Genomic DNA, 16,461 nt, shown 5'->3' on the forward strand with positions numbered 1-16,461 from the left:
CATTCCCCATCAGTTACATGCAATAACAAGAAAATAAATTCCCATACAGCATATCATTTTAAACTTATTGGTAAAATTAACTTTCGTGATGGTGATCATCATTCATCACTTTGGTACATGTCGTGCAACACATGACTTCACCAAAGTGTTACGTTACACACTACAAATCTCTTCCCTTAAGACGAATGGTGTCATCGCTATTACAAAACACCAATAAACAGTGTCCATTTAGAACCAACTTTAACATTTTTAAATAAATTTTTGGACAAGTTGTGCCTTTGATGGTGTCACTTTTTAAGCTTAATGACCAAAACTGTTAACATATCTTCTTTATATTAATGAGAATTATCAATTTTTGAAAACTGATGCAATGGGATGGATAAAAAAATCCACTCACCCAGCGGCGGCATGAGAATACACATATAAAGATAATTAAATTTGCAAGCTTTCGGAGCCAGTGGCTTCTACTGGCAGAATGATTGAAGGAGAAGAAAGAGGGACAAGGGACATTTAGAAAATGGGGAGAGTTTGGAAAAGTCACCCAGAACCCCAGGTCAGGGGAGACTTACTGGGCAGGATGAGAATGAAAGACTGATTTTTGGGGACTGCGCCAGACAAGGTTTGAAATCCTGAGAACCTAAAGGTGGAAAATAGGGTATACACAAGATAGAGATTACTGCCAAAACATTGTGCACAAGCTAATAAAAGCAGAAAGCTAAATGCATTGTGCATTGTAAGTGGTAGAGGTGTAGGGAGGGGCAGGGGGGAATAGACAGGTCAGAAAATAAAATATATAAAAAATTAAAAGGGAATGAAGAAAGGAATAGTTTTGCGAAAAATGCTGAGACCGAAGAATGTAAATTAAGGCCAGGTGGGTGACGAGAACCAAGGGCATGCTGCAGCTGCAGTTCTCACCTGCAGAGTTATGAGAAACTAGTGTTTGGGGGAAGAGTTCAGATGGTATGTCTGGTGAAACAGGCACAGAGATCGCAACTGTCATGTTGTAGAGGAAGCTCTTCAATGGGATAATGTTTGTACCAGTATACACTCTCTGCCTATACCACTTCAACTGGGTGGTAATCAAGCTGACGTAAAAGGCTGAACAGTGTTTCCATTACTGCTGGTACATGGCGAGTCGTTTCACAGGTGACTCTTCCTTTAATAGTATATATTTTGCCATTTACAGGGCTGGTATAGGTGGTGGTAGGAGGGTGCATAGGGCAACTCGTACAGCAGGAACGGTCACAGGTATAAGAGCCATAGGGTAGGGAAACTGGTTGACCTTAACCTCTCTGGAGGTCATCTACACACTTCTGTCTCAATTACCCCTACTAACAAACAACAGTACATACATTTTTACAGTTGCCATCCTTTCCATGTCAAATGTTTCCTCCCTTTACAGCCTTGTCATTCAAGGCAAACGTATTTGTTTGGATACAAACTCTTCACAGTACCACACCACCATTCTCACCTCAGCCTTCACTGAACATAAATTACCCCACCAGCCTTGTTGAAAAGCAAATGTCCCTGCTCATCACATCCAATCCTGGTAGTGGTGAATCCTCCAAAAAATGACTTAGAAGTATACCTTGTGTCACTCAGTGTTATTCTGGTCTTGAAAGTATTAATCAGCTACTTCAACAGTGCTGTGACTTCCTAAAATCATGCCACCAAATGAGGTCTATTGTGTGTGACATTTTGCCCACCACACCTAGAATAGCTTTTTGCCGCCCTCCCAATATTCACCCATTTCCGTACCCCACGCCTCGTACCCCTGTGACCATCCCTGCTGTAAGACTTGCCCTATGCACCCTCCTATCATCAGCTACAGCAGCCCATAATTGGTAAAACATATATTATCAAAAGGAGAGGCACCTGTGTAATGACACACATCATACGTCAGCTGTTAATGCAAATGCTGTTTGGCCTTTTACATTGGTGTGACTGCCATCAAGTTATCAGTTAGGATGAATGGGCATAGGCAGAAGGTGTATACTGACAACATACAATATCTTGTGAAAAAGCATGCCCTACAACATGATAAGTCATGATCTCGTTGCCTGTTTCACTACATGTGGCATCTGGATTCTTCTCCTCAGACATCAGTTTCTGCCAGAAGGAACCACTGGCTCCGAAAGCTTGCAAATTTAAATGCTTTGAGAAGTGTGTTCTCCTGCTGCCGCTTGGTGAGCAGATTTTTTATTAGTCTTTTTGCATAACACATCTCCTTTGTAATAAATATTGTTTCATCTGACTTTATTTTGACAACTCTAAAAATGTGACATCTTCAATTCTATGACTAAATCTTGGGCTTGACCTAGCATTAATTGATCAATCATCCCTACAGTGTCATTATTAATTTAATATGAATACAGATTCTCATAGTGACTTACACTCCTTACAAATTGTGATCATTTATCAATTTTACATTATCTCTGATAAAGTAGTCACATATCTTTCGTAATCGACAATACTTGTGTTATTCAAGATAAGTGTTCAACACTTATTAGGACTAGTAAAACATGAAACTTTTGCCATTTGTTAACTACTTCTGGAAATTGCTTTTGTTCTGCCTCTTGGGCAGTCCTGAGAAAATAGGTAACCATCCCACCTTCCACCCCAATGGATCCCTCCATGGGAGGTACTTCACTGGGGAACTGGAAAGTGGAGATAATCACCAATCCTACAGAACTGTCACCCCTGGCTTCAGTTCCACAGGCCCCAAGAATTGGTTCTAACCCCCTATTATTGACAGCTTACAGAGAAGGAAGTAACATAAATAGTAATTCCATCCATTTGATTAATTAAATTATTAAAGTAGCTCAGGCTTTGTTAGTCACACCAAACACTCCATTTATTATTTCCCATTTGTAATCCAAAGTAGGAAAACTAGCTGAATTATTTACACTAAATTAAGCTAACTGTGGTATCAACGTTCGATACCACACTTGTTAGGGGTTGCAGTTATCGACCATGGTCCATGTTAGTATCGTTGGACCCGCAAGTCACGACCAGCAAGTTTCTAAAGAGCTCTCGTCCTCTCTTGCTTGGGACGTCAAGTAGTAAAGTAGCATAGCCTTCAGCTGATAGGAAGCAACCTCTAATGAGGTGCTTAGTAATGTATGGCCTAAGTGAGGCCTCAATAGCTATCTGTTCATAATTATATGTATGCAGCCAAGAAGAATCCTGTGCAACCAATTAAGTACAGTATATATTACTTTTACCAACAACTTCTAATTATTTTAGTCATTGCAGATCCAGACCTTGCAGCCAGCACCTTATTGACTTACTTACAAACCTGCTGTGGTTTGTGTTTCTATTTAGCATTGGCGACAACTTGTTCGTCGTCGTCGTCGTCATAACGCTAACATCCCCTAAAAGTCTATAAAAACCCTATCACCAATCTTAACCAACCACTAAAGGTATAAATATCCCTGACATAAAACTTTTAATAAACAATATCACTACTTAAGTCATTTTAGGCTGGTTTCCTCATCATACACTTACGAGATGCATTAGAACATTTAGAAGTAAATAATGCGTTTAATTTTCGTAGGACTGCCTTTGAACCAGAGGAGTCACATATTTTGAATAGTTAATAATTTTTTGCTGTCAAACATTCTTTAATTATTTATTGCTCCATGAATGATGACTAGCATACAATGCTCAGATACTTATGTCATTAAATCATTAATTTAACATACAGACTAGATCATCAAACTTGGGTAGGTTCATCTACTTTGCTAACAACACTACCTTCCTTTTCTTTATATATTCTGAGGTAACATACTGTTATTGTATTCTCAATCTGCACTTGGTTTCTTTGCTTCCTTCTGTACTGTATACATTGTACCACTCTGTACATAATCACTAATTACTTAGCTATGTGCTGCTGTAACTCTGAATTAACTCATACACTGAAGTGCCAACGAAACTGGTAGAAATATGTAAACAGGCAGAATATAGCGCTGTGGTTGGCAACGCCTGTATAATAAGTGTCCGGTGCATTTGTTATATCGGCTACTGCTGGTACAATGGCAGGTTATCAAGATTAAAGTGAGTTTGAATGTGGTGTTACATCAGTGCATGAGTGATGGGGCTCAGCATCTCCAAGGCAGTGATGAAGTGGGAATTTTCCCATATAGCAATTTCACAAGTGTACCGCGAATATCAGGAATCCGGTAAAACATCAAATCTCTGACATCGCTGTGGCTGGAAAAAGATCCTCCTAGAATGGGGCCAGTGATGACTCAAGAGAATAATCCAACATGACAGAAGTGCAACCCTTCCACAAATTGTGGCAGATTTCAATGCTGGGGCCATCAACAAGTGTCAGTGTGTGAACCATTCAGCAGAACATAATTGATATGGGCTTTCAGAGACGAAGGCCCACTTGTGTACCCTTGATGACTGCATGACACAAAGCTTTACATCTCGCCTGGGCCTGTCAACACTGACATTGGACTGTTGATGACTGGAAACATGTTGCCTGGTCAGACGAGTCTTGTTTAAAGTTGTCAAGCAGATGGATGTGTACAGGTATGGAGCCTGCATATCAGCAGGGGATTGTTCAAGCTGGTGGAGGCTCTGTAATGGTGTGGGACGTGTTCAGGTGGAGTGATATGAGACCCCTGATATGTCTGGATATGACTCTGACATGCGACATGTACGTAAGCATCCTGTATGACCACCTGCATCCATTCACGTCCATTGTGCATTCCGACGGACTTAGGCAATTCCAGCAGTACAGTGTGACACCCCACACATCCATAATTGCTACTGAGTGACTCCAGGAACACTCTTCTGAGTTTAAACACTTCCACTGACCACCAAACTCTCCAGATATGAACAGTATTGATCATATCCGGAATGCCTTCCAATGTGCTGTTCAGAAGAGATCTCCATCCCCTGGTACTGTTACGGATTTATGGACAGCACTGCGGGATTCATGGTGTCAGTTCCCTCCAGCACTACTTTAGATGCGGCACTTCTGCATGCTCGCGGGTGCCCTACACAGTATTAGGCAGGTGTACCAGTTTCTTTGGCTGTTCAGTGTGTATCTTTGAGAATCCTACACACTTATTTATTGCTCATAATTTATAAATAATTGAATACTTCCCTTATTTCCCCTGTCAAACATGATGGTGCTAACAACCAGTAAACAATTCACTTAGGTATTGTAGCTTGTCTGCTGATCACGTACTTAATATCAATAATGGAAGTGACAGCTGAATATTGGACCAGTGTTGTGGATTCCAGTAAAACATTACACTCTGACGAGTCGGTGTTCCTTATCTGTTATACTGTGAGTGGGGGTGGGGATGGAGGGAAATTGTACACCTTCAGTTCTGTGTTTACTGAATGTCGGGTTTGTTTCATAGGAGGAGGCCTGTTGAATTCCCTTTCTGGAGAATATGCCATCAGCTAGAGATTCTTCTTCATAACGCACCTTTAACCAAAACAAACTTCTATTTGTATGTGCAGTGTTCGTATACTCTTGCAAGAGACATCTCGTATCCTTATATTGTTAATATATCATTTCTTACTGTGTTTCCTTTACATTTATCTTAACAAATCCAGATGTAAATGTAACCGTTTGTCACAAGCTTCCCATTGTATATAAAGCACTTATTTTGCTCTGCACATATACATAGATTTTTAAGTTTGGTAATCCACGTTTCTTACCCTTCTTTTTGCCAAAAGTCTGCAGGCTATTGCTCGTAATCTCTTTTGTGTGGCCATGTTCATTATATGTTTATAAGATATAGGATAGTTTAATTATATTTTTCAAGAATACAGTGAAAATGTAAGACACAGCTGTATGCAAATCTAAATCTTAGACAACGTAGCAGACAACACTGTGCCTAGTGGGTGTCAATTCATTTGGTCCACGCAGAATGTAAGCTTACCTGAGGCTAAAGACACTCAAAAATCATTCCTATGAGTTTCTGGCATCGAAAATAGCATCCCAGTATAACATTTTGGATACTCTAAGCAGCCCAAATTATCTCAGTATATTTAATTCGTGCACAAGATCATCTAAATTCAACTTAAAATATAAAGTTGTTTCTTTTTAAACTTCTCGAAATTTTTGAAATTACTATTGGGTATAACATAAAGTGCAAAGGTAAAAACACATAACACTGTCCCAGTTCTTTTCTTTTCCAAAATTTTAACATTGCATCATTTGTGCTTAATCTTATGAAAATGTCAGACAGGTCAGGTAAACCAATATGAAACTGTTCACAGTATTCTGACACATATGTGTTCCACCAATTCAGTTGCAATTTTGTAGCAAAATCAGATAATCTTATTATCCACTGTTTTTGGTGAGAGGTTTGTTAGTTACCAACTTCACGCCAGTTTAAACCTTCGGTTCAAAGGAAACCCTATTACACCACTCCAAATATGTCAAGTTGGGAAAGACAAATGCTACCTGACATAAATCTGTACGCGTTTTGAAATATTTAACCTGACACTAGTGCCAAGTGTTTATTTTTCACTCTGTATCTAATTCTGCAAACTCTGTAGTTAATGGATGTGTGCCACAATCAGACCGTCTAGCTATGTCAGAATATACAAGGGTTGCTCAGAAATTAATGTACCACATTTTTTTTCTTCAACAATTCTTTATTGAACGTAATGAGAATTACACACACAAAAGAATGATGTTTTGTCTACACACCCTATTTTTCCACATAATCTCCATCCCGTTCTATGGCCTTCCTCCAACACGAAACTAGGGCATGTGTGCCCTGTCAGTACCAGTCCTTGTCTTGATGGCAGAGCCGGTGCTTCACCTCATCATCCTCAAAATGTGTTCCACAAATGGCATCCTTTAATGGCCTGAACAAGTTGAATTGCGAGGGAGTTAGGTCAGGTGTGACAGCCGTTGATAGTCTCCCCGACTGCTGCGAATTGTGGAACTCTGCCTAACTGCATTCTGATGACCGTGCCCTCTGTGCCTAGTGACTAACTGTAATTCTGTTGACAGCTTATGCTCCATAGACTCTGCACAAGTGTTTGTGAATATTCTCCACAGTTTCTTTCTCTGCAATGAAAAATTCAATGATGGCACATTGCTTGTAACATACATCATCTACAGACACCATTTTGAAAATGCCCTGCAGCTACACTATTTGTCTGAAGTGATGGAAATTTGGCACTCTCACCCAGAAGACTTCAAATAATACATACCGTATTTACTCGAATCTAAGCCGCACTTTTTTTCCGGTTTTTGTAATCCAAAAAACCGCCTGCAGCTTAGAATCGAGTGCAAAGCGGAAGTTCTGAAAAATATTGGTAGGTGCCGCCACAACTAACTTCTGTTGTCGAATATATGTAGCGCTTCGCAGGCACAAAGATAAATACTGGCACCAAAACCTCTGAGTCAGTAAATAAATTAAAAAAAAAGGTGGAAGACGAGCTTTTTTTCTCCGCCCTGAGTTTCGACCACTGCATTTTCATACATTATCCAACGAAGTAAACACAAATTCTGTATTGTTCATCTTCGAATGTAGCAGCATTTCAGTGTACTACGAAAATCCGACTGGCAAGACTGTTTGGGATGTTTTTCAATATGGCCAACTCTGCGTTCTGCATTTTTTCCTACCTGTGAGAAGAGACGGTTGCTAATAGGAACTTTTATGAATTGTGAATCACATGCAGTATTCTCTTCACCATAATGATAATACGAATATAAACATTTTGTCATGTATTCTTTCGCATTTGCTGCTATCTCATTTAAATCCTGTCTGCCTAATAAACTACGAAACTAGAATGAGACAACAGCAAACGCGGAAGAATATACATATCATGTCATGTTTATTATCGTATTATTCTTATGCCGAATAGTGATAGTCAGAAATGAAGCACGGCAATTGATTAGATTTTAAAATCTAAGATGACTCTAATTTCTGTGCAGAATGTAATGTGCAAAAGAGGCGTCTGCAAAGATTTTCAAACGGAGAAAAATTTTCGCTAAACTCTCGTTCAGAACATCTTCTATCATACGCAGTCTATTATTTGGTTCTTGTTGATCATTATCAAAGAAAGCTGCAGTGTAAGTAACAACAAATAGCAATCTCTTGCCTTTGTTTCGCTAATGAGAAGATTCCTCTCTCTCTCTCTCTCTCTCTCTCTCTCTCTCTCTTTTTTTAAAAAAAGCGGTGGTAGCGCGCACAAAAGCAAGCCATGCCGCGAGCGGCGACAGTTTGTAAACACTCATTATCAGAATGCAACAAACAATGCATGACACATTGCAGTACTGCAGTTTCAGCTTAGAATGATGTAAACACCTATAACAAAGAGAACGGCACTTATCAGATCAAAGAAAATAAGCAATCAATTCAAACCAGATGAAGCACGTTAAAAAGGAAAGGTACCCGTATAAATACGGATGGGGGCGCCTGGCGCATAGCAACGGCTACCTGGTAAAGCTTAACTGTTAAGCTTACGACTCGAACCAAACTACTATAGCTGTATCGTCATTCATTCGACCTAAATTGTGTCTCATATTACAAAGGACCAACTTTGTTTCAATTTGGAGGCGCGGCCTAAAACTTTTCTCTCCCCTTGAATTTCGAGTCTCAGATTTCAGGTGCGGCTTAGATTCGGGAAAATTTTTTTTCCTCGATTTTGAGTCTCATTTTTCAGGTGCAGCTTAGATTCGGGTGCGGCTTAAATTCGAGTAAATACGGTACATAATGTATCGCATTTGTAACATTATTTTCGGCTGAGAAGAAAATGTGATGCAATACTTTCTGGGCAACCCTTGTATCTTCTCTGTTGAGGTGGTCTGTGTCTTTTCTAATTGAGTTATTTTATTGTTAATCTCCTATTTCTCCTTATGCAGCTCTAATCTTAAGTTTTACTAGTGCTGTACTGTAGCTGCAAACTCACCTCCTGTAACTTTTATTTTAGCAGTTAATTCCCTTTTCAAATCTGCATTTGATCCCACAATATCATTTATACTGGTATTTAATTGTGCAATAAATTTCTTAAACCACTCTGGTAGATCCATCGCCTTGCTTTATGTCACCATTTTTTTGGGCATAAAATGACTACAATAATACATTTATAACTAAAATTAGTGTGCTACAGTAACACTAGCGGCCATAAGGTTCCACTACATCCACAAAGTCTTTTTGTCAAACCCCTTGCATTTCACTGCACAATGCAAACACCAGCACTACCATCAGCCACAAAGATACCTCAACATAGACTGAATACAGCTCACTGAATCTCTTGCGGTGCTCACCAGGTTGTGATGCTGACAGATAGCAGGACCTATGCAGTGTATTGCATGACTGGAGGCTGGGACACAGCGGAAGCAGATGCTGTCAGTTAATAAGCCACAAAGGTGATCCATGACTACTGCTATGAAGTTGTTAAGTTGTTGTGGCACTGGTGACATAATTGAAGTTCTCCTATGTCATGAACGAAGATCTCCTGTCTCATAGACTACTAAAATTCTTCTTTTGAAATTGTAGTCGAAAAATTTGATACTTGCTCATTGACTAGACAGTTTTAATGCTGTTGAACTGCTTTTGTGTTGGTGGGTAATCTTGACTGTTGATCTCCATTCCTAAGAACAGCAGTTATGTATTCCAATGAAACCTTTGTCCAAAATCATGATTCTCTTCTCTTTAATTTATTCTTCTCCAAATTTTGTCACTTTCCTAACACAACAGCATTGTAGGTCCATCAATTGGGCTGCCAGAATGAAATGTCATTGTAATGCACTATGACTTATTGCTTCCAAGTGCTGTGATGTAATCCAAATTAAATAGCTGCTTGTAGATATTTACTACTACTCACTAAATTCATGTTGAATTTTCCAGCACAGAAATGCTAGACTTCTGTCATGGTCTCGAAGATGAAATGCACCTGCTTCCTGTGTGATTTAATTTGTAACTTTTCAGTCGCCACTATACATTAATAATCCTGACTTGCTGTACTTCCAGTCAAGAGCCAAAGTAATCTTTTAACTCAATGTAGATATGGACTACTACTCCTCTCCACCATCTTCTGTTCTAGAAATTGTAAATCCAACTTCTACAAAAATTATGTAGAAATACATCTTTGCCAATCAGATTAAATTAAATTTCTGTTATTACACAGCAAAAAAGATGAACTGTAACACTGTATCTGCTCAATACATCAAGATTGACTATGTGTGACAGAAGCCGTATATAATAAATGAATAAAACCTAGAAAATGACCCCTAAAACTCCCGAGGAATCGGTGACATCATCACGATTGTCGCCAGCGTCCTTCTGCCTTGCCATCTCCGGGACATGATACTTGACAGGGAATAAACTGCCAACTAGCACGTGTTGCAGAGCTTGTCAATACTGCCATTGTCATCCTAGCTTGCAGATATGCTGCCTCCAATCCACACTAGATTTATATAAAAAATTAATTAATTAATTAATTCCTATACAGCATAACATTCCAAACTCATTAAGAGAATGAACTGTCGTGGTGCTATTGGTGATCATTCGTCAGTTTGGTATATGTCATTCAACACATCATTTCACCAAAGTGATATGTTCCTGTCTGCCACTCAACACACCTTCCATGTGGTGAATAACAATCTATCCATTTCAGATTGTTGTTATTGCAAAACTAATGAAACATGCATAGAAGCCCTCAGTACAAAATTTCTTCATGAAGAAGTCCTTCTCTTCCTTTATAGTAACACACTTCTGTACACTTTGCAGGTTCAGTCACAACTTGCACACCAGTTCAGGTCTTCATCAAATGTGAGTGCCAATCATGTTGATTGGATACCACACCAACTGATTAACAGTGGTGGTATTCTACTGTGCTTGCAAAAATATAGTGTGTGCAATGAAACTGACTCTGCTTAAATGTTGCGAAGCTGTTACTTTCTATATGGCTGACATCTTCCTGTCCATCCTTAACTGTTGGAGGCTAACCTGTTTGTTTCATTAATTTTGAAGAATATGTTACTAATAACTAGTCTGAATGTATCTCAAAACTTGAAACACCTTTCCTCTGATTTTCCTCTTCCCAGATCCATCTTATTCTCTAATTCTGTCTTCTTTTCCTTTACTTACATTTCCCTCTCTTGCGGCTATCATATTTTTCATGCATTTCCGCAAATTTTCTAGACTGTTGAGTTCCCCCATATATTGTCGTTGCATCATTTTCACTGGCTTGTTTTAAGGGAATGTGCAATTGTGCAGTCAAGTATTTTCAGAATCATTTCCCATAATTTTCATTTGAATAACAATAATTTTCTGATCATACAAGAGCTGATGGAGAAAAACAAATTCTGAACTAATAATATTAGTCTTGAGACTGTGCTGGTCTAGTGGGTAGAGTGCCAGACTCTGGCCCTGAAGGTCCCAAGTTCCGTACCATGTAGGTACAGATATTTTTCCTTATTCCAGTCCCTCCTGGTGGTCCTGGATCCACTCAGTGTGCCGTCAAAATGATTACCTTTTTTGGGGGTGGTCCTGGGTCCACTCAGTGTGCCGTCAAAATGATTACCTTTTTTGGGGGGGGAGGGGGGGTGGCGGCGGCGACGACACAAAATGCAGCCAGTGTGAGGGGCCCACCACCCCTAGTGCCTCGGTGAGTAGAAAGGCTCCACTGTACCTGCAGTCTGGCCAATGGTCGAGACGTGGGCTACAGACTTAACCTTTTTACCTTTCCATAGCATCAATTTTTCTATCTCTCATTTCTCAGTTATTTTCATACATGCGCTTCTCTCATTGTAAAGTACTTGTTCACTTTGTTCCCAATAACACTCCTCTTGCAATCCACGTACATCTAGAAACCAGATCGTGGAATTAGTTTATCTGTGCATTTATTATTACTATTTGCATGAGAAGTGGTCATGTTGTCATTTCTAACGGTACTTCATTTCCAGTTTCCAATCTGTATAGTTTGTATTTTTAATGTAATGACTCCTGTTGCCTTCTGCATTGCTGTATCATTAAATCACTGCTGATTCCTCCACTTTCTGAGAATTTGCCTTGAGGGATTTAGGGAAACCAATAGAAAACTGGAGACATATTTGAAATCTGATCTTTCCAAATGTGGAATGAGAAATACTCCTTATCCCAGAAGTTTTAAGTGTATTGTGGATGAGATATCTTCCGGATATTCACTATAACTTTACTCAAACTTGGGCACTTTGAAATTACTAGTAAAAGATGCTTTGTGTTAGTCTGTGTTGCTTTGAAATGCCTAACATGTTTCATGTTAGAGGAGCGATAAATATTAAATAATGAAATAATTGAGACCTGAGAAACTTGCCGGCTGTGGTGGCCAAGCAGTTTTAGGCACTTCAGCCCGGAACCGTGTGACTGCTACGGTCGCAGGTTCGAATCCTGCCTCGGGCATGGATGTGTGTGATGTCCTTAGGTTAGTTAGGTTTAAGTAGTTCTAAGTTATAGGGGACTGATGACGTCAGATGTTAAGTCCATAGTGCTCAGAGCCAACCGGAGAAACTTCTAAGAATATAAAAAGTAGAGAGAAAAAATGTCAATGGAGAACTGAGAATCTGTTTTAGGGTTTTAGAAGGATAAAAAATGGATAAAACAAGATTTGAAAATTTGTCAGCTTCATAGATAATTGAGAAATGATATCAGCAGAAAGGTGTGAGAGAAAATTAACAGTATCACCAACACATGTGTTACCACCGAAAACTTCGGTGCAGGAACAGGTAGATGGAAATAATACACCAAATGCTTCTACAAAATGGAAACACTGTCTAACAGCATCATAGCAGAAGATATGAAAGAAACGATTGAATGAATGGATGTGCAATCAAACAAGTTGGCCGATAAATGTGAAATATTTTGCCCTAGGATAGAGAAACAGATGTTTGGAACAGAATGCTTGAAGTGTGGCAATACATTGAAGGGACTGGCTATTGGAAAGCTTAAAATGTGAAGGTGAAGATATGTTAAAATGTCGTGCTATACAAAGGGTCTAAAATTATATGGGTGTATAAAGTAAAAAATAAAGAAATACTGGAAGAGATGAAGAAGGAGAAAGAAATCTATTGAAAATTCAGACCAGAAGGAGGAGCTGTGCTAGAAACAGCACTAGTGAATTTGGAAGAAATGAAAACATTGCAGGAAATGATAGAGACTAAAATTTGCATTGTATATTGTGCGGGGACATTGGATGTAGCAGATATTTATTGGTTTTTCATCTGATTTGCCCTCATCTCCTATCTGTGACTTAAACTGATGTCACTCGTGGGTGTAGTTCTTGTCCCAAATGATATTTAATTTTCCTGTTAGTTTAATGTATATTTGCATTTATACCTCTCTCTTTCCGTGGTTTCTTAAAGTATGCACTGCTGTACCTTGTATGTGACAGAGGTTAAAGCAGTTTACTTGAGATTGCTTGTCACTTGTAAGATTTACTTTTGCTGCTTAAAAGAGAGAGAATAGTACTTTTTCAGAAGTTTGAAGATACATTGTAAGTTTTTCAGTGTTTTAAATTGCACGGTCAGTGTTTTTTTATAATTGGTGATTATAGACTTTATGTCCTCCATAGATTGTATGTCCTCTTTCCTTACTATTTTCCATGTTTGTTTTTTTGTACAGTGTTTATTTACATTAATTTGCTCATTTCATGTTTATTTGTTTATGAGTATTCAATTTTTAATAGAAAGGAATGGGAGAAGATTTTGCTGCAAATACCTCTCAGGAATTACAGGCATTTCTTCTGTTTTGGCCAAAGTCTTATTTCCTAATGTTAGGAGCAGTGGCCTGTGTCAACAGAAACATAAAGTAAGCTGCAACTGCCTCTCGGACAGCTCTGTGAGGATGTTTGTTGAATGCTGCTTTCTGCCTTTGTTGCAGGTCTGTAGTGGTATCGTTACGACTCTTGCCTAAGCTGTTTGGCTCATTCCAACAGTTCCGTGGAATGGACACCCACCAGGTGACTACTTGGGCAGAAAGAGAGCACAACATGATGGAATGCTTCTTCAACAATTTGAAGGTGTACACAAAGGAGGGACCAAAAAACAGCCTCTACTCACATCAGACTGAAATCCAAGTGCGTCTGCAGTTTCTGACCACAATTTACGCTCCAATTTGTTCTCCTGAGAATTTCAGGTCAGTTCAAAATCATGTGTATTTGAAATGATTCTATAACCACATGGAAAGGATAAAACAAACAGTGGAAAATCCAGGATGAAATGCTACTCACCAAATACGGAGGTAATGAGGCATTGTCTACATCTGTGACTCAGCACCTCCACTATATGATGAGTAGCAACTATTCTTTTCATTATACTGAAAAGGATAAATGCTACTCGCCACGTAGAGGAGGCAGCTACTCACCACTTAGAGGAAGCACTGGGTGACACACAGGCACATAGAATAGGACTGCTAGATATTACTTTGCTATTGAACTGAGTCCTTAATCAAACATAGACAAAACAAAACATACAAACATTAACGCTTGCAAGACCCTCACACACATGGCCACTATTGTGTCTGGTAACTAAAGCCCAACTATAGTTGTGTCGAAGGTGAACAATGATCTTCCCTGAGGTGGGCAGTGGGAGTACAGAACAAGTGTGGAGCAGGAAGTGGGAGTGATGGCAGGGTAGGAGTGGGGAAAGATGCTAGTTGTTTTGTCCACATTTGATGAAAGACTTAGTCCAATAGCTGATACTATCTGGTAGTCATTTTGTGTGTGTGTGTGTGTGTGTGTGTGTGTGTGTGTGTGTGTGTGTGTGCGTGCGTGCGTGCGTGCTTTGTCTGTCACTCAATACCTCCACTATGTGAGGAGTACCATCTATCCTTTTCATATTACCATTATACCATCCCAGATTTTCCCTTGGTTGATATGATTGTACTTTGAGGTGACGACAAAAGTCAGAAAATATCAGTATGCACACATGTAGATGGTGGTAATATCATGTACACAAGGTATAAGAATGGTGTGCAGTGGTGATCTTTGTGAAAAGGTTTACAATGCGATTATGGCCACATGACCCGTTTAACAGACTTAGAATGGTGAATGGTAGTTGGAGCTAGCATGGGGCATTCCACTTCGGAAATTGTTAGGTAATTCAGTATTTTTAGATCCAAAATGTCCAGAATGTACTGAGAAGACCAAATTCCAGCCATTACCTCTCACCACTGGCAACACAGTGGCTGATGACCTTCACTTAAAGACCAAGAGCAACAATGTTCGTGTAGGGTTGTCAGTGCCAACAACCATGCAACATTGCATGAAATAGTCACAGAAACAAATGTGTGAAGTGTGCCGAACATATCCATTTGGACAGTGTAGCAAAATTTGGTGTTAATGGACTATGGCAGCAGATGGCAGGCATGAGTGGCTCTACTAAAAGCACAACATCGCCTGCAGCTTCTCTACTGGGCTCGTGCCTCGTCAGATTAGCCTCGATTTCAGTTGTTAAGAGCTGATGGCTGGGTTCAAGTGTGAGAGAGACCACATGAAGCCATAGACCCAGGTCATCAACAAGGCACTGTGCAAGCTGTGGTGGATCCATAGTAGTGTGGGATGTGTTTACACATAATGGTCTGGGTCCTCTGTTCCAACTGAACTGATCGTTGACTGTAAATGGTATGTTTGGCTACCTGGAGACCTGTTGCACCCATTCATTCCCAAAGAACAATGGAATTTTATGGATGGCAATGCACCATGTCACTGGGCCACAATTGTTTGCGAATGGTTTGGAGAACATACTGGACAACTCGAATGATTGATTTGGCCATTCAGATTCTCAGATATGAACTCAATTGACCATTTATGAGTCATAATCGAGAGGTCAGTTCATGCACAAAATCCTGCACTGGCAATACTTTTGCTATTTTGGATGGCGGTACACACTGCATGGCTCAACATTTCTGCATTGGACTTCCAGCAACTTGTTGAGTCCATGCCCACATAGAGTTGCTGCACTACGCAGGGCACAAGGCGGTTCAACACAATATTAGTTAGCATCCCATAACTTTTATCACCTCAGTGTACAATAGTTCAGTTAAATGTAGTGTTGCATGTATCTTTTTAGTCAGAAAATAAATAGTGACCTCTCATTATTCTGTCATGTGAGTCATTTTATTGGTTTCTTAAAACTTACATACTACTCATATGCAAGTTGATTGGTTGGTTGTTTATTTACAAGCTCCATCACACACTATTTTAGATACTGCACACACGTGTGTGTGTGTGTGTGTGTGTGTGTGTGTGTGTGTGTGTGTGTGTGTGTCTAGTTTAACGTTTGTGTCATATGATGATGATGATGATGATGATGATGATGATAGAAAGGAGAAAGTGAAACCTGGTGCTGCCACATAGCCTGCTCCTCGCAAATAGCCCCAAAGGGGGTCGCCAAGCTTACTTTCCCCATCCAACAGATGAATCACCATCAACAGTTTCACGTGACCTCACTTCATGAGATACTGCAGAGAGGTTTGATATTTAAATCAG

General features: G+C 39.6%; 1 protein-coding gene across 1 annotated transcript in view; it reads left to right on the plus strand.

Moving 5' to 3' along the window:
• LOC124788817 (ubiquitin carboxyl-terminal hydrolase 34) overlaps positions 1-16,461 on the plus strand; it is a 518,595-nt gene that overhangs the window by 132,808 nt on the left and 369,326 nt on the right. Inside the window, exon 17 of the mRNA XM_047256101.1 lies at positions 13,854-14,108. Coding sequence (XP_047112057.1) covers positions 13,854-14,108 — 255 coding nt within the window. The remainder of the gene's footprint in view (positions 1-13,853; positions 14,109-16,461) is intronic.

This window comes from Schistocerca piceifrons, chromosome 1 (assembly GCF_021461385.2).
Source record: "Schistocerca piceifrons isolate TAMUIC-IGC-003096 chromosome 1, iqSchPice1.1, whole genome shotgun sequence".
Classification (NCBI taxonomy): Eukaryota; Metazoa; Arthropoda; class Insecta; order Orthoptera; family Acrididae; genus Schistocerca; species Schistocerca piceifrons.